We start from the raw sequence: 21,606 nt of genomic DNA, 5'->3' as shown, positions 1-21,606 counted from the left end.
GTGCTGGGGGGTGGAGTGAGGTGTTAGGGATGCTGTGAGATGTGGCTGTGAAAGATTTTGGGGGTTCTGGACAGTGTTGGGTGTGCTGTGGGCTCAGGAAGATGCTGAGGGTTCATGTGGGTGCTGTGGGGGATGTCTCAAGGTGTTGGTGGGGGCCTGGGGGCTCGGACATTTCTTGGGGGGTCTGCGAATGACGGGGGATCAGGCAGGTGCTGGAGTGTGGTCTCAAGGTGTTTATGGGCTCAGGTAGATACTGGTGGGGTGTCTGTGTGTGATGACAGGGTCAGGTAGTTGTTGGGGGTGGTCTCAATGTATTTATGGGTTCAGATGGGTGCTGGGAAGGGTCTTAGGGGTCCTTAGAAGCTCTGATGATCCAGGGAAGGCTCAGGCTGGTCTGGGTTTGGGATAATCATGGACTGAGATAATCATGGGGATAATCATGGGTGCTGGAAAAGGGGGTCTCCATATTCTGGACTGAAACGTGTGCAGGGAGTCTCAGGGGGACATTGGGGGTGCCAGCAGGGAGGGATGTGGGTGCTGGGGGCTGTTGGGAGGTACTGGGGTGATTGAGGGTCCTGAGGGATGTTTGTGGCACTGCGAGGCCCTGGGGCCAGTGCAGGCGTTGGGGGTCACAGGACAGTGTTGGTGGTCCCAGGGCGGTGTTGGGGGGACCTGAGGGGTGCTTGGGACAGCAGAGAGACAGGTGTTGGTGAGGTCCTGGGGAATGTTGAGGCTTTGGGCCAAGCAGGGTGTTGAGGGCCCCGGGTGGTGTGGGGGGTCCAGGGCAGGGCTGGGTTCCCCGGGGCGGTGTTGTTTCCCCGGGCAGTGTTGGGAGACCCGAGGAGTGTTGGTGTTCCCCGGGCGGTGTTCCCTGGGCGATGTGGCGGTCCCGGGGCAGTGTTGGTTCCCCGGGGCAGTGCTGGTTCCCCGGGCAGTGCTGGCGTTCCCCGGGCAGTGCTGGTTCCCCGGGGCAGTGCTGTTTCCCCGGGCAGTGTTGGGGCTCCCCGGGGCAGTGTTGGGGCTCCCCGGGGCAGTGTTGGGGCTCCCCGGGGCAGTGCTGTTTCCCCGGGCAGTGCTGGTTCCCCGGGCAGTGTTGGGGCTCCCCAGGCAGTGCTGGTTCCCCGGGGCGGTGCTGGTTCCCCGGGCAGTGCTGTTTCCCCGGGGCAGTGCTGGCTCCCCGGGCAGTGCTGGCGTTCCCCGGGGCAGTGCTGGCTCCCCGGGCAGTGCTGTTTCCCCGGGGCAGTGTTGGGGCTCCCGGGGCAGTGCTGGTTCCCCGGGGCAGTGTTGGGGCTCCCCGGGCAGTGCTGGTTCCCCGGGCAGTGTTGGGGCTCCCCGGGCGGTGCTGGTTCCCCGGGCGGTGCCGGTTCCCCTGGCGGTGCTGGTTCCCCGAGCGGTGCGCAGGCCCCGAGCCGTGCCGTGCCTTGCCGGGCCGGGCCGTGCCGGAAGCCGGAAGCGGGGCCGCGCCCGCCCCGCCGCGGGAGGAGCCGGGGCCGGGGCTGGAGCCGGAGCCGGAGCGGAGCGGAGCGGAGCGGGGCGGGCGGGGCCGCAGCCGGAGCGGGAGGAGCCGCCGGGCGGGACGCGAGCGGGGTGAGGCCGCGGGCGCGGGCGGGGGTCGCGGGGGGGGGCTGGGATTGCGGCCTCTCGCTGCGGGCTCGGCCTGGGGGGCTCCCCGGTTTGTGGAGGCTGGAGCCGGGTGTGGGGGTGTCCTGCTTGCTTTATTGATTTATTTTTAAGAATACCCCCTGGCCGGGGCTCCCCTGCCTCAGAGGAGCACGGGCGAGGCCGTGGGGCTGTGGCCGGGTGAGGGTCCCTCCGGAGGGGCTTCAGCGCGAGGCTGGGACCTGATCCCCTGGCAGGGCCAGGGAGGCGGCATCAAGCAGATGGGAATATATTTTTATATCTGTATCTCTATATATGTACAGCATTGTAGGTTCACCCGCAAGGTGAGCGAGCTTTCCCTTTTAAAGACTCCCCCAGCACCGTTTCTGTCTAAAGCTTTTCATTCTAAAGCCTTGGACTCACCACCCTGGGGTCTGCGGGCAGAACTGGGCGCTGGGGTGCAAACCCTGCAAGCTAAGTGCCATCACTGTTTCTGTTCGTGGAGAGAGCTCCTGATTCCTCCCAGGGTGGTGGAGTTCATAAAAAACCAGAATAACATATGGGTTCCTCGTTCAAAGGCCTCTCTCTAAAGGGTTTGCAAGGGATGAGCGCTGCTCAGTGTGTGTGCTGGCAAAGAGGGTACAGTAGCCTGTTGTTATTATTTTGTCGGTTGTATCGTAGGGATAGGAAGGGAAATAATGGGTTCTTATTTGTTTTTTAAGGCTTCATCTGTTCTCCCAACAATGTGGTAGCATAATGCCTTATTTCCTAGCTTGAGGATTGAGTTTGTCAAGGAGCTGGATTGGGTTTTTAGTGTCTGTGATTTACAGGGGTTGTCTACAAAGGTGTTTGTTCAAGAGTGGAATGTAAATGGAGAGGGGTGGGAACTGGGATATAGCTCAGTGTTGTATTTTAGCACGATTTTTCTGTTTGGAAAAGGGGTAACCGCAGTGTTTGACAGCATTTCTGTGGGGATGTTTGTTGTAAGTGGTTCCAGGCAGATCCTGCAAGCAGGAGAAGCTTGTTGAATCTGCTGGAATTCTGCACGGGGCAACTTCAGTGGGGAAAGCTTTGGCACTCGAGAGCCAGAGGACACTAGATAATCTTTTAGACCACTTAGCACACCACTTACAGTGTCCAGGCAACTGGAGTAACCAGAAAAGCTGGAGGAAAAAAAAAAAAAAAGGCCTTTAATATCCTGCAGATGTGCTGGCTTCTGCTTGTTCCATGAATCAGGGTATTGCATGAATGAAAGAGTTGGTAAAGCAATGGCTTGTTTTTATTGTCACGTGTGTGGCAGGTGCTTTACAGATGAGGAAAAAAGTCCTTGTCTTGGAGAGGTTAATATGAGATATTATTGACCCAACCTGCTTTGCTTGCCCATGGGGCTGCTCAGGTGGCAAGATCTGGGACAAATATTTGCATAGAATGCAGGGAATTTCAGTAGAAGAGGAGCTAATTAACCTGGCAATGCAGTGCAGTATGTTCTCGGGCTTGGGTTTTAATTTGGCATTTTTATCTTTTTGGTGTTTCTGTGGCTGTGGCTAGAAATTTGACACTGATGTCAATATAACATCTGACATTAACTGCTGGAGTTGAATGCTTAGGCAGCTGCTGACCAAACAAACTGGGGTTATTTTTCAGCCAGATAATTTTCCTGATCTGATGCTCCACATGACCACATAAACAAATGTGCAAGGGCAGAACAGGGGTGATCTTGTGGGGAGAGGAGCAATCGCTGAAGCTGTGAAACCTGGGGGGTTTGAAAATACATCCCAGTGTTGCATTAAAAAGAAGATATTAACATCACCCTTGCTTGAGTTGTGACTTTTAGGTGGTTAGGGGGAGAGCTGTCAGCCAGTTCTTTAAAGGCAAATCCGAGTTCAAATCTGAACTTTATCATGTCTCTAGTTCTATCCATACATAAAATTATGGTTGCTTTGTACTGTGGGAGCAGCCAGAACAAATTACAGCTGAGCAAATCTAAGTTTTGGTGGCTTGTTACTCAGGGCTGGTCAGTGTGTGCTCAGGTGAGCAGAGCAGGTCTGTGCTTTCCCAGGCAGGCTGTGCTGGCAGCTGTGTGCAGAGCCCTGTGAATAGTTACAGTTCTCACAGTGCAGGGACAGAATTTGGGGAGCAGGGTGGTGAGTTGGGTGAGGTAGATTCATGAGCTGTTTCCTGGGGCCAGGAAACTGTAGAGCAAAACGGGGACAGGGGCATGATTTCAGTTTTCAGCTGTGATTATCCATCGTGCTTCTTGTGTTTTTATGTGATGATCCTCAGGCTGTGCTCTCAGGGCAGAGCATTGCTCAACTCTCTCTCAGCTGGCCCAGTTTGATCAGGTTAGTGTTACCCACATCAGAAACAAGAGGCAAAACAAAACTCTGCAGATGCTGCCTTTCCCCCAGGCAGTGCCAGTGTTTATCCCAGGCAATGGGAAAAATTTTTACAGTGTGATTCTCACATTGGCAGCTTGTACCTTGTCCAGCAATTTCTTTACCTCTTTTCTTGAGCCAATCAGCTGCTCTCAAAGAGGCCTTTGTGGCAGAGTGCAAGTGGTAGAGGAATATACTTTTTTTTTTTGCAACTTAATGTTGATCTCTCATGGGTGTGTTCCTGTAAGTGAGAAATAATTTGCTGTCAAATGCCATTTTGTCACCCAGCACAATGGAGTTCTTGCTGAGATAGTTCTGTGGCATCTCTGACCTGCAGGCAAACTTGGAGAGGAAGGTGGGGGGCTTTGTTGCCTGCAGAGTAGCTGCTCTCACTTGCTGTTACTCAATAATCAGTTGGCTTTGACATTAGGTTGCGAAAATTTAAACAAATTGTAAACTGCCAAACTTTGCCCGACACATTGTGCTTGTTTCTCTGTCCTGTCCCATTGCTGACGGGGGATTTAATGAAAACAAATCTGGGTTAAAATAAGCGACTGAAATTGTAGCGCGGGAGGGCTTAGCAGGGCTGCTGCCTGCGATGATCAGCTTTGTATTGTTGGCTTTTGTACTTGGTGAGCAATTGCTTTATGGGATGGATTCATTTGGAGGAGATGAATAAATGGAGTTTCATGGATTTCTGGGAAGCTTTGTTCATTTACATAAGCTGCGAATCTCGGCCGGTTCTGCTCTTGTCAGGAAATTTCACGGCTTCTTTGAGTCGGTGGGAGATCTTGAAGCAGCAGAGACTATTAGGAGAGCAGCTCAGTGTTGTGCTGTTGGCTGGGAGCAGGTTTGCTCCAGAGGAGCCTTCCTTCTTTCCTGGGCACTGCCACATTCCTGGGATGGCTGTGCACGCGCTGCTGTTGGGTTGTGTGGCTGCAGTCGATTCCTGTTAACGCACCCCATCTCTCCTCAGGGATTTCTCCTCAGAAGCCATGGAGCTTTCAGCCAACGAGCTCAGCATCTATGACAAGCTCTCTGAGACCATTGATCTGGTGAGGCAGACTGGCCACCAGTGTGGCATGTCCGAAAAAGCCATTGAGAAGTTCATCAAGCAACTCTTGGAGAGAAACGAACCCCAGAGGGGCCCTCCACGGTACCCTGTCTTAGCGGCTCTCTACAAGGTAAGACAACTTTTGTGCATGAACACAGCATTTGAGGGTCAGGGTTCTCCTTTGCACCCGAGCTTTTTATTTCCCGTTGCATTTTCTTGATGAATTTCCCAGGATCTTTATTTAAAAAGCTGTGAAGTGTAGCTTCCTTCCTTCATGCCATGAGCTGCTTTGGGGACAGGAGATAGCTGCCCAAGATTTGGAATTGCTCATGTGTGCTGTAAATTTACGTGGTCCACATCTTCCTCTCCCATAAATTATTAAATAATGAGATTTGGATTGATTTTTCAGACTAAGATTCCTAGTGTTGGCATCCTGAATGGAAATGTGAGGAAGGAAAGAGATTCTTGAAGTTCAGGGTTGAGTAATGAAGTAAACATGGCTCTGTTTCTGACCCTGCCACAAACTTCTACATGTCTTTATTCTCCTTCTGGTCTATGAAATAAAGCTATTATCATCATGCTTGATGGTAGAAAAATGCTTTAAAAGCCTTAGCTAAAAGATTCTATAAAAACTCTTGCAAAGTGATGCTACTGTTAATAGGTTTAAGACCATTCAATCCCAGACTGGTTTGAGTAGGAAGAGATCTTAAAGATCATTTAGTTCCAAGTCCCTTCAATGGGCAGGACAGCTTCCACTAGACCAGATGTTTGCCTCGAGTCTGAAAAGCTTCCCACTGACATAATATTCAGTAATACTTTAGTGTCATCTCTACAAATCCATTGCAATGGATTTTATTTGGAAAAAAATTCAAGCTCTCTTCCTCGTGTCCTATAAAAAGCTGTAAAATGAGGCAGGAGAACAGGAAACTGCAAATTTGAACTTTCAGCTTCTGTTCTTGTTTTTGCTGTTAATTCAGTTTGACTTTGGCCAGGGGGAGAAATGCGTCATGTCATCTCTTTAAGGCTTATTTGGGATTCTGGTATGGAGGAGGGAGCTGGTGCCAACTCTGCCAAAGTGTTTCGAGGCTTGACGGATGTTTGCAAGAGCCACGGGGTTTTCCTTGTGTAAGAGGCATGGCAGGAGTGCAAGTTTTTATTTGATTAGGTAGGGAGGAAAAGGAACTATCTGTAGATAATCCTGATTGATCTCATGCTGGATTATTTGCAGTGCTAAAATACAGGAACAAAGCTGTTTGTGTGGCTTGGGTTTGATGGCTGCTTAATTTCATCCGTGGACAGCCCTAATAATAAAACTGGCTGACAACTCTGTGTACATAAATAGCATTGCAGCTGAACAAGGAGACACAGCAAAAATAAGAGTCTTTGTGTTGTGGTGCACAGCCACAGCCCTTTGATACCAGCAGAAGGTGTGTCCTGGTGTGAGGACCCCTCAGCTCCCTGCAGTGTCATTAACTCCGTGCCTGTTTTCCCCTTGCAGGGACTGCTCACCCTGGGCTTGGTGTTGCTGACTGTTTACTTGGTGATCCAGCCCTACAACCCGCTGCCACCCGAAGCGCCGCTCTCCAGAGCCCAGGCCTGGGGCTCTCTCGTCGGGCACATCCGGCTGCTGTCCCTGCCCATTGCCAAGAAGTACATGTTGGAGAGTAAGGAAATGTTTTCCCTGCTGTAACATAAGCCTAGCAAGAAATACCAACTTAAATACCAGCCACAAGAGTCACTCGAACATCTCCAGGGCACCACAAATGTGTTGCTGGCTTGGCATCATGGTTTTCTCTTTTCCTACCACTGTACTTAAAAATAGCATCCTGAGTTCTAGCTTCACTGGGACTGAAGCATATTTTATCTCTAACTTGATAATTTTCTTCTTGCACATTCTCTTTTCCTTGCTTTTAACACCTCGGGTCTTTCTTCCACAAGAGTTCCGTTTTCTCTAGAAATCTCTGCACTTCTGAGAACCAGAACTGAGATAGCTCAGTTAGGCAAATGTCACCTTTTCTTGTTTTTTCTGAGTAAGGTAAAACCAGTTTCTCAACCAAATCTTGATATCTTTGAGCAAAGGGTAAAAACCTCAACTTGTGGCTTCGTTTAAGGAAAAGGAGTTTTTGCCAAGTGATATATTGGGAAAGGCCTGGGGGATTGAGTGCTGTCATGTTTACGTGACATTAAGGGCAGTGTGTGTGTATGAGGAAGTCAGATAAGGGTTCCCTGTGAGGTGATCCCATCACAGGAGAGCAACGTCCTAGATTTTCCTAGAATGCCATAATAGAAATGGAAAAGTTTGGCTAGTTCTCATTTTGGTTAATCGTTTCACTGACTTAGCCTGGCAGGTGGGTGCAAGCCTGGACTCTGCCTCTGCTGGAACACAAAGACTGTCAGAGATGATAAAGCTGTGAATTATTTTAAGCAGGGATGTGGCACAATGTTGATGGTCTGGTGGCTCACTGTAAAAACCAACTCCTGTAGCTGTGCCCTTGTCAGGTTTATATTTAGCTTGGGCACCTCATTGTGTTGGAGTTGTCTGTGTTGGCTCTGACCTTCCTGCCAGAGCTAAAAAGAGCTCCCTGAAATGCCAGCACCATTCTGCATTCTCTCCCTCCCTCTTTTCCGATGACGCTAACGTGGGATTTCTGTTGATTCCAATTCATATGGGTGGGACAGGGTATCCCCCATTGTTCCTCTTATTCCTTATAGATTGGGATATCTCTGGGAGTGAAAAACAAAGGTGAGAAGATGGCTCTGATAAGCACTTGACATTAAGAGCCTGCTTATCTACTGTATTCCAGCTTTTCCATGGGTGAACACTCCCCTGCTCCTGTATTGAGATGGAATCCAGTGGGAATTTTAATGCTCATTTCACTTTTCATAAGGGCCAGGAGTGACAGGACAAGGGGGATGGCCTAAATTTGAAGGCAGGTTGGATGTTAGGAAGAAATTCTTTCCTATGAGGGTGGGGAGGCCCTGGCACAGGTTGCTCAGAGAAGCTGTGACTGCCCCATCTCTGGAAGCTTTCAAGGCCAGCTTGGACAGGGCTTGGAGCAACCTGGGATAGTGGAAGGTGTCTCTGCCCATGGCACAGGGGGAAGCAAGGTGAATTTTAAGGCCCCTTCCAACTCAAACCATTCTGTGGTTCTATTGTGTTTGTTCAATCAGTTTTTGTTCAGAAAGTTGACAGGTTCTTCCTTCAGCTACCACACGGTCCCTTTGGATGAGAAGAGCCCAAGGAGGTTTCTTGGCAGACCTAAAGGCTTGTAGGACAAGGGCTGCCTGAAACCATGAGGATCTCCTTGTAAAGATAAAGAAGAGCAGGAGCAGTTCTGGCCTACCTTTGGAAAAACCAGCTGAATGATGAGGAGATGGAGAAACATCCATAGGAACAGAGGAAAAGGGAGGGAAGGATGGATGGAGAGGAAGGATGCAGTGTTGTTATTTAAATGCACATAAAATCCCTCATGCCTCTGTGAATCCTGTAAGTCTTCAGAAGCGATGAGCAATAGGGTGAGCAGCAATACAGTTCTGGGAAAAAGAGGAGAGGGGAGAGGCAGTTCCTGCTCTCTTTTCCACTGAATTAGATTGTGGTAGAAGCCACAGCATGTCCCAATTAACAGATTGACTGGGGTTGGCTGGAGTGACTTTGATCCTGCCTCGGCAAAAGGAACCAGACAAGACCCTGGCTATTTAAATGGGAGAGTGCAGCACCCAGCCTGAACCTTGGCTGGGTTCCTGTGGGAATCCCTCATGTCCTGGCTTCCCAGCAGGCAGCTGCAGCCACTGACACTGTCCCAGTGACACTGGTGTCACCATCACAGCTTGCTGCCCAGAGGACACTGGTGAAACCATCCAGCAGGGATCTGGAAGAGGGAGTTCCATGGCTTGGGGCTGAGTGCTCTCCCAAGCTCTTTCAGCCCTGCTTTGTGTGTGTTGTACTATTTTGCCCCTAATTTTGGCCTTGTGGTCTGCTGAAGGGAAGGGCTAAAGCTGCATTTTGTGTCTTGTTTGTTGATGAGAGTTTAAGTCCAGGAGGTCTTACAGGCAGGTCTGGTGTTCTCTCATCACAGAATGCCAGAATAGTTTGGGTTGGAAGGGACCTTTGAAGGTCACCCAGTCCAACCCCACTGCCAAGGCAGGGTCACCTGGAACGGGTGGGTTTGGAATGGGTACAGAGAGGGGGACATGACCTCTCTGGCAGCTGTTCCAGTGCTCTGCCACTCTCCATGGAAAGAAGTTCTTCCTCTGGTTGAGGTGGAGCTTCTTGTGTTTTAGTTTGTGGCCATTACTACTTGTCCTCTTGCTGGGCACCATGGATAGGTCTGGCACATCCTCTTGGCATCCCTTGGAGATATTTATATGTCTTAATGACATCCCCTCTGAGTCTCTAGAAGGGAGATGTTTGCACTGTGCCCGAGCAGCAGAGAAAGCCACTAATGAAGGGACTTGACGTACAGACTCCTCTTCCTTTCCCTACGTAGGTTCTGGGAAGAAAATTTTGAGGGGGCTGAGGATGGAGCTTGGAGCTTTCTGTGCTTGGGCACCAGTTCAAAGCCAGCTCGGGCTGTTCCTGTTGAAAGCCACCTGTTGTCAGCTGGAGGCTGCCGTGGCCCACCGGCAGTGCTGGCACACGTTACCGTGGTGTGGATACGGGTGGTCTGGCTCCTTCCTCTGTGCCTGGGCAGGCAGGGGCAGCCTGGGCTGTGCTGTCCCCCCTGAGCTTTGGGGCAGCTTTCCTGTGTCCGGGGTTGAGGTTGGAGCCCGGTCTGCTGGGAGGTGTGGGCTGAGCAGCCAGGTTTGTGTTGCAGAACAAGGGCAGCTCAGTTGCTGGGCTTCCCCTGAGAGCCAAGAGCTCCAGTCAGAAGAGTGGTGAGGCTTTGGGAGGTGCAGGATGTGCTCCCCTCTCCCTCCTGCTCATGGTGACCTGCCCTCAATCCTTGTCCCTTCCACCCAAGAGCTGTGCTGTGGGTGACAAGGGATGCCTGTCTGTCAGTGGCTGTGGGTGGACCTTTGAGCAGCCGAGGTGAGGAGCAGCATCCACAAAACTCTCTTGCACTGTTTATAGGATTGAGTCCAAAGTAAATTTCCTTTTTTCCTGTCTTTGTGCTCTCTTTCTTGCTGACTTTTTCCCCCAGATCAATTCCCATATTAAACCTTATGTTCCCACCCTTTGTTCCTTGATAGCTGACTCTTAGACCCTTGGGTCTGTGCCTCTCTTCCAGCTGTTTTCCCAGGGCAAGGTCCCTGTGGCTGGGGAAAGGGTCTGTGGAAATGTGGTTTGCATTTACTCTTCCTGAGCTGGTGTTTATGCAGAGCTTGTGAAAGCCCTGGTGCTGGGTCACGTTGGCTGCTCTGGGCCTGCAGCTCTTGGCACATCAGCTGTTCATTTATAGCCCCAGAGAGGCAGTGGGCTGTCAGACCTCTGGGTCTGCCTGCCATAAGGAACACGGTGTATTTTGATGGGCACATGGGTTAACTCATGGCTATCTAATGCTATTCCAGGAAAATGTAGGACCTATGCATTCTGGATTAATTTCTCACATAGGCTGGGATGGACAATTTCCTCTGTTTTCAGTTCTCTGGTGCAAAATAGGGGTACAAGTGCTCCTCTCTCCCCTGCAAGCATTAGGAATACATAAGCTCTCAAAGTCTGCAGTAAAGCCAAATGAAAAGGGGTTTTCTATTCTTTTAACAGAAGTTTTAAAACTGCACTGGTGGTCACTCTACCTGATTTTTCTTTCCTTCACAACTGTCATCCCTATAGCTTTGTTAATATCTAAATATGATTTTTGATGTGAGCTGGATCTAACTGTTCTCTGCCAGCCATGCAATGATGTGATAAGCAGAGCATTAAGCTGCTCCCACATTAACTTGTGTGTCTGCCCATGCTAAGTTCAGTCCCTGCAGCTCAAAAACTTCAGCAGAGCAGGTCTCTCAGTAGGGAACAGGCTGTGGTCCAACGTGACAATTTGCACTGGTTGCAGAGGTTGTACTGGTTGTACTGGTAGCAGAGGTTGTAATGACCTCAAGGAAAATTCAGCTTTGCTTTTAATAATGACTTGGTCCTGGGCACACTCATCCTGCACAGCCCAGAGTCAGCTGGGTCAGTAACTGCTCAGCACACCTAAAATCAGACAAAAGCACACATGGATCTCAGTGCTGGAAAAGAGATCCTGTGCAAGTTATCCCCAGCTTGGAGAAGAAGTGTTAAATACCCCTTTCTGCCTAGACCAGTAGGGCTAAAATCATGTTTACGGCTTTGTGTGTAATTATTGTAGAGAAAGGAGCCCAGCTGGAGGAGCAGTGTTTAGCAACACCTTGTAAATGGCCTGTCAGTGTGTTACTAAAGCCTGCTGGGTGCCAGAGCTATTTGTGGGGATGGGTCACAGCAGGCTGGGTTACTGGGGGAGGGCAGCAGCTGGTTACTGGGAGAGGGCAGCGGCCTCTGCTTCTTGGCTGGCCCACCTTGGGTTTAGCTGGAGACTTGCCTTGGCACTTGGCCAGCCCCTGTCTCTTCCCTGATCTTAACCCTTTGCAGGCAAAACACTTTTCCCTATGCTTCTCTCACTCCAGCCTTGAAGTGTTTTTTTATCTTTGGCACAGCTTTGTGCAGAAGGGGAGCATCCAGCATGCCTGCCTTGCATGGAGACTTGCTGCTTCTTGAGAGCAGCGTGGGCACCCAGGTGTTCATCCAGCCTTTACCTGTGAGCTGAGCACCCAGGTGTTCATCCAGCTTTTCCCTGTGAGCTGAGCACCCCGATGTTCATCCAGCTTTTCCCTGTCAGCTGAGCACCCCGATGTTCATCCAGCTTTTCCCTGTCAGCTGAGCACCCAGGTGTTCATCCAGCCTTTCCCTGTGAGCTGAGCACCCAGGGGTTCATCCAGCCTTTCCCTGTCAGCTGAGCACCCAGGTGTTCATCCAGCCTTTCCCTGTGAGCTGAGCACCCAGGGGTTCATCCAGCCTTTCCCTGTCAGCTGAGCACCCAGGTGTTCATCCAGCTTTTCCCTGTGAGCTGAGCACCCCGATGTTCATCCAGCTTTTCCCTGTCAGCTGAGCACCCAGGTGTTCATCCAGCTTTTCCCTGTCAGCTGAGCACCCAGGTGTTCATCCAGCCTTTCCCTGTGAGCTGAGCACCCCGATGTTCATCCAGCTTTTCCCTGTGAGCTGAGCACCCAGGTGTTCATCCAGCTTTTCCCTGTGAGCTGAGCACCCCAATGTTCATCCAGCCTTTCCCTGTCAGCTGAGCACCCAGGTGTTCATCCAGCTTTTCCCTGTGAGCTGAGCACCCAGGTGTTCATCCAGCTTTTCCCTGTGAGCTGAGCACCCAGGTGTTCATCCAGCTTTTCCCTGTCAGCTGAGCACCCCGATGTTCATCCACCTTTGCCCATGGGCTTTGCAGCCCATGCTCTGTCTCAGGGATTCCTGAGCCCAAGGAGCATAGGCCTGCTCTGAATGAAGGGTTGAGCAATAATGCTGCTTGGGAGGTAAGTCAGGATCTGATTTCTAACTTGTTGCCTCTCCTCTTGCTCTCAAAGGATGTTATTTTTTTTTTCCTCAGCAAAGTTGAGCTGGTTTTTGCTCTTGTTTTCGTGCGTGCTTTCATGCACCCGCTTTGTGGGCTGAAGCATTTGGAGGTGGTTGTGGGTCACAGCATGTGCAGGGCTCCCTCTCATCACTGCACAGCTGCCAGTTTATCTGATCTTTTGTGTGTGTAAACAACCCTTTTATGATATAACCTGAGAGCAACCAGCAGACGTGTGTTGGCTCGTTCAAAGGGGGAAAAAAACGGCTGACTTTGCAGGGCAGAGTGGTGCCAAGCTGTTCATACTCTGTTACTTTGGCCTTTGTTCAGCCAGTGAGCTGTTTATTTGGGTTTGCTGGCAGTAAACTAAGCCCAAACCATTGTGGTGCTGTGGAACACTAAATACTCTTCCTTTTACTTCTGTGTTGTGAAGCCTCCAAAATTTCTTGTTTCCTCATTTGTGGAGTGAATCCTTACTTTGGATTCACTTCCCTGTGATGAGCGTTTGCCATAGGTGTCCTCTTGCAGAGGCATTTAGCAGCCTGGCAGAGCCCTCTGTGCACTTGTGACACAGACACGTCAAACCTTTTACAGGCTGAGGCCACCATCAGGCAGGTGACAGCAGCTGGGAGGGATTTGTTTCCAAAGCTGTTCCTCTGAGGCAGATTACTCATCAGCACAAGCTGTCGCTGGGGCAGGTAACCAGAGGTGCAGCTGGAGTGGACTTTGGATGCTTTCCTGACAGCTTGGCCCCTGCCTTCCATTCTTGAGACTGGTAGGTGCAGATTTCTCCTGGAAATAATGCTCTTTTGCCCCAGTGGGCTGTGAATTCCTCTTGGGCCCGGCTCAGCAGACTTGATTTCACAATGTCTGGTTGGATCAAAATCATTTTCGTGCTTTGCTCAAGGTTGACTAATGATCCCTGTGCTGGTGGAGCAGCCGTTACCCATTAGTGAGCTGAACGAGCAGTTCTTCAAGCTGTTGACTTCTACCCAGAACAACAATAAAGGGGTTCTTGATAATGGGGTTTTTTTAGTTGTTATTTTGTTCCTAGCTGTTCCTAAAAATGTTGTGAACCAAACTGGGAGGTACTTTCTTCTCATGGCATAAATATGTTCAGTATACCCAGAGCTACAATAAAAGTTCAATATGAGGGAGGGGTGAGGATCTTGTGCTGAACAGGGACACTCTTTGTAGTATATATTTAAAACCCCACTTTGATGCAGTTCTTAATCAGGACTTGCAGGCTGTAATTAATAATCCTTGTTTCCTGCCTGACTTACTTAAGAGCCCATTAGTTTAGCCTGACTTTGACATGACATTATAAATGATCAAATTAATTTTTAGCCTAGTTAAGAATTTGCAGCAAGATGGAAACATTGCTTGTGCAACAAGGTGTTCTAAATGCCTCTTCCAAACTGTGCCACCTGGTAACTGCAGAGCTTGGAATTCCTACATCTGTAAAGTAAGAATGAGGGATTTACCTGTGTCATGGATTGTGATCATGAATTGGTGCCTAAATTGTTCCACTATCCCAGGTTGCTCCAAGCCCTGTCAAGCCTGGCCTTGAACACTGCCAGAGATGGGGCAGCCACAGTTTCCCTGGGCACCCTGTGCCAGGGCCTCCCCACCCTCATAGGAAGAATTTCTTTCCAATATCCCATCTATCCCTGCCCTCTGGCAGTGGAAGCCATCGCCCTCATCCTGACGCTCCAGGCCTTGTCCCAGGTCTCCCTCCAGCTCTCTGGGATCTCCTTTAGGCACTGGAACAGGATCTAAGGTTTCCCCAGAGCCTTTTCCTCTCCAGATGGACAGCCCCAGCTCTTCCAGCCTGGTTCCAGAGCAGAGGGGCTCCAGCCCTCAGAGCATTTCTGTGGATTCCTTGAGACTCCAGCAGCTCCACGTGTTGTTTTGGGGTCCCAGAGTGGAGGCAGCTCTGCAGGTGGGGTCTCACCTGAGCGGGGCAGAGGGGCAGAATCCCCTTTTAATGAAACACCCAGGTTTGTACAATGGTCCTACAAGAAAGGACAGAGAAATGTCTGGGGAATATTCAGTGCACAGCCATTCTTGGGAGCCCTGAGTTCATCTAATGCTTGCTGAAGTTACTTGAATATTCCAAGGATTGGCCCCGCTGAAGTATGTGTTTGGTCTGGGGAATGAATAGTCTCATCCTCAGAAAGCGGACTCTGGGATTTGGAACCAGCCTTTGCAGGTTGTGGAGCTGCTCAGTACATCAGCCAGTCCTCTGGGGAGCTTCCTTTCAGTTACTGTGGGTGATGGCAGCAACAGCCCCTATGGGCACAACACCTGGGGGGGCTGTGAGGTCCTGGGGGGTCTTCTCTGGGACCAGACTTCTCTGTGCAGACCTGGCTGGTGCTTGCCTGGTGGAGATTGCTTCAGCCTTGCAGCCCTGAGTGCTAGGGAGCAAACCAGCTTGGTGGGGAGGCAGCAAACTGCCTTAACACCTGCAGTGCTACAAGCAGGAGGTTTTGTGTTTTGAACACTTTGTTAGGGTCAGGAGCAGCCCTTGGCTCTGTATCCTGCAGGAACAAAAGTTCTCCCTGGTAGAGACTTCCCTTTGAACCTTCTGCACTGGCAGAATTATCCTGCGGCCTCTATATGGTCCCTAAAGAGAGCAGGGCTTGCTGAGATCCTGCTCTCACAACCGTGTGGGCAAGTTCCATGAGTTAATTTGCTTTGCTGCACCAGGCAGAAGCAGGGCCAGGTCTTCTCAGGAGCCTTGAGTTTACAATCTGTTCATCCACACCCAGCATCTCTGGAGCTGTGCACACACACCCCTCTCTTGCTGTGGGCAGCCAAAAATTTGGGAGATCCTCTGTGAAAACAGCCAAGAAGGGCGGGGTACTCATTTTAAATTGAGGGTGACTTGAAAATTATTTTTCTGCATAGTGGAAAGTAGAGTCATAAACTCCTTGAAGTATTAATCATAGATGTGTTTTAAGGGAAGATTGTTATCTCTTGGTCTGTGCTGTGTTAGCAGCTGAAAGTCACAGCCCTGGCTCTGCTAGGAGCTCTCCTGACATGGGGGAGAAGGCAGCTCTTGTTCTGGAGAAATAATAACACATAAAAGGAAATATTAGGTGGTTATGGCCGATGGGGAACTGAAGCTCTGTTGAACAAACTGAAGGCTGCCCCTCAAAAAGGGGTGAGAAAGCCGAGAGACGCTGGCCACACTTCTGTCGTGTAATGGATAGTTGGATGTGTCACTGCTACAGCTGCTCTCCTGCACTCCAGCTCCACAGGGATAATTGCCCACACCCAGCACTTCAGCGAGTGGATGGGACCATGGTGTGAGGGTTGTGCTGGGATGAAAAGAGCAACTTCCATTTGCATCCCCGAGCAGGAGCAGCCGTGTGTGTGCACAGACAGTGCGCTCCACCAGAACAATCCCCAGGGTGTCTGGGCAGGCAGGGTGATAATGTAAAAGGAATGCAGGGAGGGTAAGGAGAGAAAATCAGCATCCTGGGTAAAATCCTGCCCTGGTCCCCAGTGGCAGTTGGCTCCTCTGTGCATCATCTCCTCCCGCCCTCCCTGGGAAGGGCAGGCGCTGCCTGTACTTGTCATGCCAGTCACACACGTGCTGGTGCACAGACTAACACCCTCCACAATAAATCAAAAAGATTAATTACTAGGAAAAAAAAAAATCCCACAACCCCACTTGCAGCATTTGAAATGCGTCTCAACCAGTGCTCTGCTCTAGTTATTCATGGGGAAAAGAAATCACCTCCTGAATCGAGCAATTGAGAATGCAAATATCCCAGCCTGGCTCAAAAGAGGAATCAAGCTCTGTACTGTCAAGCTGATTAGCATCCTGTTCCGTGGGGTACTGCCCTGAGCCTAGAGGGAAAATTTAGGGACAACTGTGCTTAATGCTTAGGGATGAGGTTTCTGAGTTTTGCCCGGAGAGGAATTACAGTCTTGCTACGCCCCGTCTGATGACAGACCATAGAGATGTTTTCGTGTTCTCTTCACAGCGACTGCCCTTTCTCTGCTGAGATCTTTCAGCCTTTTGTTTCCTGTCACTGACCAGCTGTTTTTTGTGATTAGAGTTTTTTTGTTGTTGTAAAACTGAAGCTTTCTACAGGCAGGGGAACAAAGATTTTCTTTTTTCTCTTGTGAGCAGGGAGGGAAAGTACTTTGGAGCAGTTTCTCATGGGACTGGGACTTCTGCTTGCAAGAAGGATTTTACACTTTGTTTTGCCTTTTTCCCCTTTCCCTGAAAGCAGTGTAGATGTGTCTTCCAGAAAGACTAGGAATTATATCCTGATCCCTTTCAGTCCATATCCCAGCAGTAGGGTGGGAAATGCAGCATTTGGGAGGTGAAAATACTCAGCAAGAAAGAAGTAAAATGAATCCCAGTCTGCTTCTTGTTGTTATGTCCCAATGAACGTAAATCCTCTGTAGCATTCCTCGTGGTCTGTTGCAGATGTCAGAGAGGAAAATAAAACAAGAGCTTCCCTATGAAGTGCTGTTCATCCCTTCTTAACCCTGTGCAGAAGCATGAGTGTGGCTGGAAATTGTAGTGGCAGTGACAGGCAGCTTGTGCATGGTCTTTTCTGCCCCAAAAAGCTGCTGTGCATCCTTGTTTCCCAACTTGATTTTTCAGCCAGGCTCCACTCCTCTTTCTTTCTCCCTTTGCCATCCCCTCTGTTTTCCGAGTTTGCCTGCAGCAATGTCCAGGAGACTTTGGAGCAGTTTTGACATGTGCTGGCAGGGTGGGCCTGTTGGTGAGGACAGATCCCTGGATATTTCACGTGAGATGCGTCCCAGGCCTTGGGTTTTTCCTGACCCACCCTGACAGATCAGGCCTGGGATGGGTTTGCTGCCACTGCCCAAGTTAAGCCTCTCCCGTTGGATTAAGGCTGCAGAACAAGGGCTGTCACTGCCATAAAATCTGTGTTTGAAGTGGAATTTCCATTAAGCTCTCCCATTTCTCAGAACCTGCTGCTGTATCTCCAAATATAAAACTTATGTTGAGGGCCTTTAGACTGGATATCAGGGAAAGGTTCTTCCCCCAGAGGGTGCTGGGCACTGCCCAGGTTCTCCAAGGAATGGGCACAGCCCTGAGGCTGCCAGAGCTCCAGGAGTGTTTGGACAGTGCTCTCAGACACAGGGAGGGATTTTGGGATGTCTCTGTGCAGGGCCAGGAGCTGGAATTTGATCTTCTTGTGGTTCTGTAAATTAGAGCCACACCCTTTCAGAGTGGTGGCTGCTCTGCACATCTTTTACATAGAAATGCATGGGGTGTTCAGCATTGTCCTGCTCATTCCCTGCTGCAACAAGTCCCTTCTCTTAAGTTTTCTTTGATTTTTTGGGAGAGCTTTTAATTAGAGGAGGGAGGCTGGATATAGGCATCAAGTTGTGTTTTCATGTACAAATTAAATTTTTGAAGATGTAAACATATGCAGTATTCACTGTAGGCCAGTTCAGCTGACTGTGGTGTAACAACAATTTTTGGAATTTAAAATGAATGTGGCTGTGGTCCAGTGGTTGCTGGGACTTTTATTCCAATTTCATCTTCAAGTCAATGCACGGGATGAATGAAACAGCAGCAGCATGTCTTGGTGAAATCTGACATTTCCCCAGCATCTTCTGCACATCAGAGATTGGGCAACCATTGCTTGGGACAAAGTATTTCTAAGTTAACACAGTGGTAAAGGGGAGGGTGATGATTTCAGGTGTGTCCTAACAGGGTTCATGACACCAGTGCTAACGATGTGGGAGTTACTCTTTCCACCCTGAATCTTTTTTTGTTTACTGGGCCTTATCTCCTTGATAACACTTTTCTTTTTTGCTTATGGACTTGTTTCAGATTAATTACACTACATATGATGGTTGCCATCCCTCTGTTGCTCATGGTAGGGTAGCTGAGCCTGTGTGTATCATGTACAGACAAGTGGAATTTCCATAAGCTCTCCCATTGCTCACAACCTTCAGCTGTGTCTCCAAAATGTGCTGGAAACATTCTCTCCAGTTCCCTGCCTGGTGAAGCTGCTTCTTTTTGAGTTACAGCCACCAAAAACTATAAGAAATCTCAGTGTTTCATGTTAGAGATAATGAGTTTATCATCGAATTTGTCTCCTTTCCCTTCCATTTTTGGTCTTGCTAAAGAGGTTTTCCTTGTTTCCTCCCCAGAATGCCAAGACTGGTGGGCAGCAGGTTGCAGACAGAACACTTCTGCACTTCCTGCAAACTGCACAGTCTGTTCTGCTGTGAAAAGCCTGCACATAGTGACAGACTTCAGAGAGCTATCAGAAAAGCTCCAGAGGCACCAGCCTTTTCTAATCAAGGTAATGCAGGGATTTGTGAGGCTGGGTGATGAGTCCCAACTCTTGAACAGCACGAGCCCAGAACCCCTGCCAGTATTTTCACCCATGAACTCAAACTGCTCATTCTGCTCATTCAGGACATGTGTCTAAGAAGACATCTCACACCAGTGTAAAGATGTGGGAGGAGAGAGCTCCCTGCATTGTTCCTCTGACTAATGATCATTGTATTTGGACACTTAGCAATCCACGTGGCTGTTGCTCTTGGATGTTTTCTAGTGGGAGGGACTGTGGGCACAGCTTTTATCTTTTTTTCATGTTCTTTAAGACAGGGCAGCATCTCTCCTATGAAGAACTGAAGCATTTTCAGTCCCAGGATCCAGAACTGGCAGAGGTTATAATAGAAGAAAATTCAGCTGAATTATGGAGCTGCCCATTTTTCTTTCCCTGGTGAGTCAGACAAAACATGTGATGGATGGACACATCCTTTCTGTAGGGGTGCTCAGGCTCTGCCTGTTTGAACCACCAGTGCCTGCAAGTTGCAGTTTAACTGGAGGGAATGTGTACAGGAGCGGGTTACAGGCTGCTTCTGCTTGCTGGCACTGATTTGTTCTGAGGACGAGACTACTGCACTAAAAATGGAGAGTTGGTGCTTGGTCTCCAGCTATTGCTCCCCTTATAAGATAAAATTGTCCAGGGACTGCCTGGTCCTGTTCTTCAGGCTGTAAATCATCTGGGCTGTGATCTCATCACCTGAGGCAACTGGTTCACATTTCTATCACCTCTGTCTACTCAGAGGAAATCCTCCACCCCTGGTGCTGACTGAGAAGAGATGCCATGACTTCTGCAAACGCTGAGAAGTAGTGGAATGTCAAAGAATCCTGCAATTAGTGTTTGGTCTTGTGCAGAAAATATGACCAACTCTAATCCTGCCCCTGTTAACCAAAAGCTCTTTGCCCCATAAAGGCCAAAGCCTTTAATGTGAACAAGACATTTGAGAAACTCGTAACTCTCTTGAGGTGTCAGAGTAAGCATTGGTAGAGGGATGGTCAGGGTACAGAAGAATTAATCATATCAGTCCCCTAGACAGGGATGTAAAGATAACAAGCCCCACCTGGCCTTTTCCAGTTACATTTCCTGGTCTAGAGAACAGCCTTGGATTCCCCCTGCCTCACCATGTGGGTTCAGTTATGGTTGTGTATGATGCCACCTCTCTGCATCTTTTGTAATTAATGGATCTGGTCAGTGACTTGGATGATTTTAAGGGAAAAGGAGAGGGAAATGAAGTTCAGGTATCCATAAGGATCTGTTTGTTCCCTCTTTACTTGGTCCCAGTGCAGGAGCCCAGAGGAAAGTGGGAAGGAGCACAGGTTTGGAGGCTGAGGTTGAATTGTGCTCCTGACTCCCAGGGCTAGTCTGTCATGCTGTTTATCAAGCATGAATGTTTGGCAATAATTTTATCTGGAAAGTAGCTTGTAAATGCAAACCTTATAATTGTATGATGATTCTTTAATATGGGCTGGTTTGTTTAGGAACAAGTCTGTGAATAGATCCCGGATTCTCCAGGAATTTTTCCCTGCTTCCTCTTTGCTGTCCTTCCCCAAGACAGTGTCCCTGGAGAGCTGCTTCCTCATCCGTCACCCAGATTTGGGGAATAAGGTGAGAAATTAATTCCAAAGGCATTCTCCTCCTGTCTGTGAGTTGTCTCCCAGCAGCTCTGAGTTTTTGTGGGATTTGCAGGATATTTTTAGCTGATACAGTCCTGAAAAGGAGCATTTGGGGTTGTATCAGTTCTGTCCATCCCTGTGTAAAGTGGCATATCAAGGTGGCTTTGCCTCCAAGCACTTGTGTCTAGTTTGGGGCAGGAGATACCTTGTGCCCATCTCCCTTGGCAGCTGGAAATGTCACAGAAACAGAGGAACTTTAAAGATCATCTTGTTCCAACACCCCTTGCCTGCTCCGTTCATGTGTGTGGCCTTGCTCTATAGCTGGGTGAGGTCTTTCTGTGCACAGTTGGGCAGGATTGTTTTAAGAGTTGCATTTTGGGAACTCTTCCTGGCAGTGAGTCTCACTCATTCTGAGACACTTCAGGCTTCTGGCCTGATCTCCTCCTCTGTGTTTTCCTGAGTTGTGGGGATGTGCAGGCCCTGCCTTGCCTTGGAGGAGAGGAGAACCCTTGCATGCAGCTGACCTCAGCTAAGATTCTGTGATCCACTGGTAACTGGTGGAGCAGCAAACGTGTTGTTTGCTCCGTCTCACCTGCCTGCAGGACAGTGACTTGTCCCTGCTTTGGGCAGACAGAGCCAAGGAAAGCTGTCCAGGCTTTTGAAATCCTCTCCTCCTGTCCTAGAGCTACAGTCTGCACAGCCTCTTCGCTGTTGGGAGTGGGCAGCTCACCCTGACTGTTGCACCTCTGGACACGTGCAGAGGACACTGTGAGGTGTTCAAGGTGGAGCTGGAAGCTGGGGATTTAGGTGAGTACCAGAGCTGTGGCGTGCAGGGACTGGGAGTGGAATCAGGAGACTGCTTCCAGCTGGGTCTTTTCTGACACCTGGGATAGTGTTTTGTGCCATTGTCACCTCCAGACTGGTGTGTGCCAGCTTGTCACTGCACAGGGAGTGATCCCTCCTGGACTGGGAGTTTGTGGCCTGGAACATCAACACTGGAGATGCTCAAAGCTGAGCAGTGTGGGTACACAATGAGTATTACAAGCCCAGTGCCCACTGAGGGAAGTGTCTTTCCAAAGAGCTCCAGCAGGACCA

General features: G+C 49.6%; 1 protein-coding gene across 3 annotated transcripts in view; it reads left to right on the top strand.

Moving 5' to 3' along the window:
* Window positions 1-1,474: 1,474 nt before the first annotated feature.
* C26H6orf89 (chromosome 26 C6orf89 homolog) overlaps window positions 1,475-21,606 on the top strand; it is a 24,679-nt gene continuing 4,547 nt past the window's right edge. The window contains exons 1-7 of one of the 3 annotated variants that reach the window (XM_068173584.1): window positions 1,475-1,587; window positions 4,951-5,158; window positions 6,527-6,692; window positions 18,714-18,868; window positions 19,173-19,294; window positions 20,377-20,503; window positions 21,195-21,318. In XM_068173584.1, the coding sequence (XP_068029685.1) occupies window positions 4,970-5,158; window positions 6,527-6,692; window positions 18,714-18,868; window positions 19,173-19,294; window positions 20,377-20,503; window positions 21,195-21,318 (883 nt within the window). In that variant the 5' untranslated portion in view covers window positions 1,475-1,587; window positions 4,951-4,969. Of the gene's footprint in view, window positions 1,588-3,828; window positions 3,942-4,370; window positions 4,607-4,950; window positions 5,159-6,526; window positions 6,693-18,713; window positions 18,869-19,172; window positions 19,295-20,376; window positions 20,504-21,194; window positions 21,319-21,606 lie in introns of those variants that run through there. The other 2 variants (XM_068173586.1, XM_068173585.1) reach the window with 2 other exon arrangements.

The sequence above is a fragment of the Anomalospiza imberbis genome, chromosome 26, assembly GCF_031753505.1.
Source record: "Anomalospiza imberbis isolate Cuckoo-Finch-1a 21T00152 chromosome 26, ASM3175350v1, whole genome shotgun sequence".
Lineage (NCBI taxonomy): Eukaryota > Metazoa > Chordata > Aves > Passeriformes > Viduidae > Anomalospiza > Anomalospiza imberbis.
The sequence above is the reverse complement of the archived record's forward strand: the minus strand, read 5'-3'. Positions and strand labels throughout refer to the sequence as shown.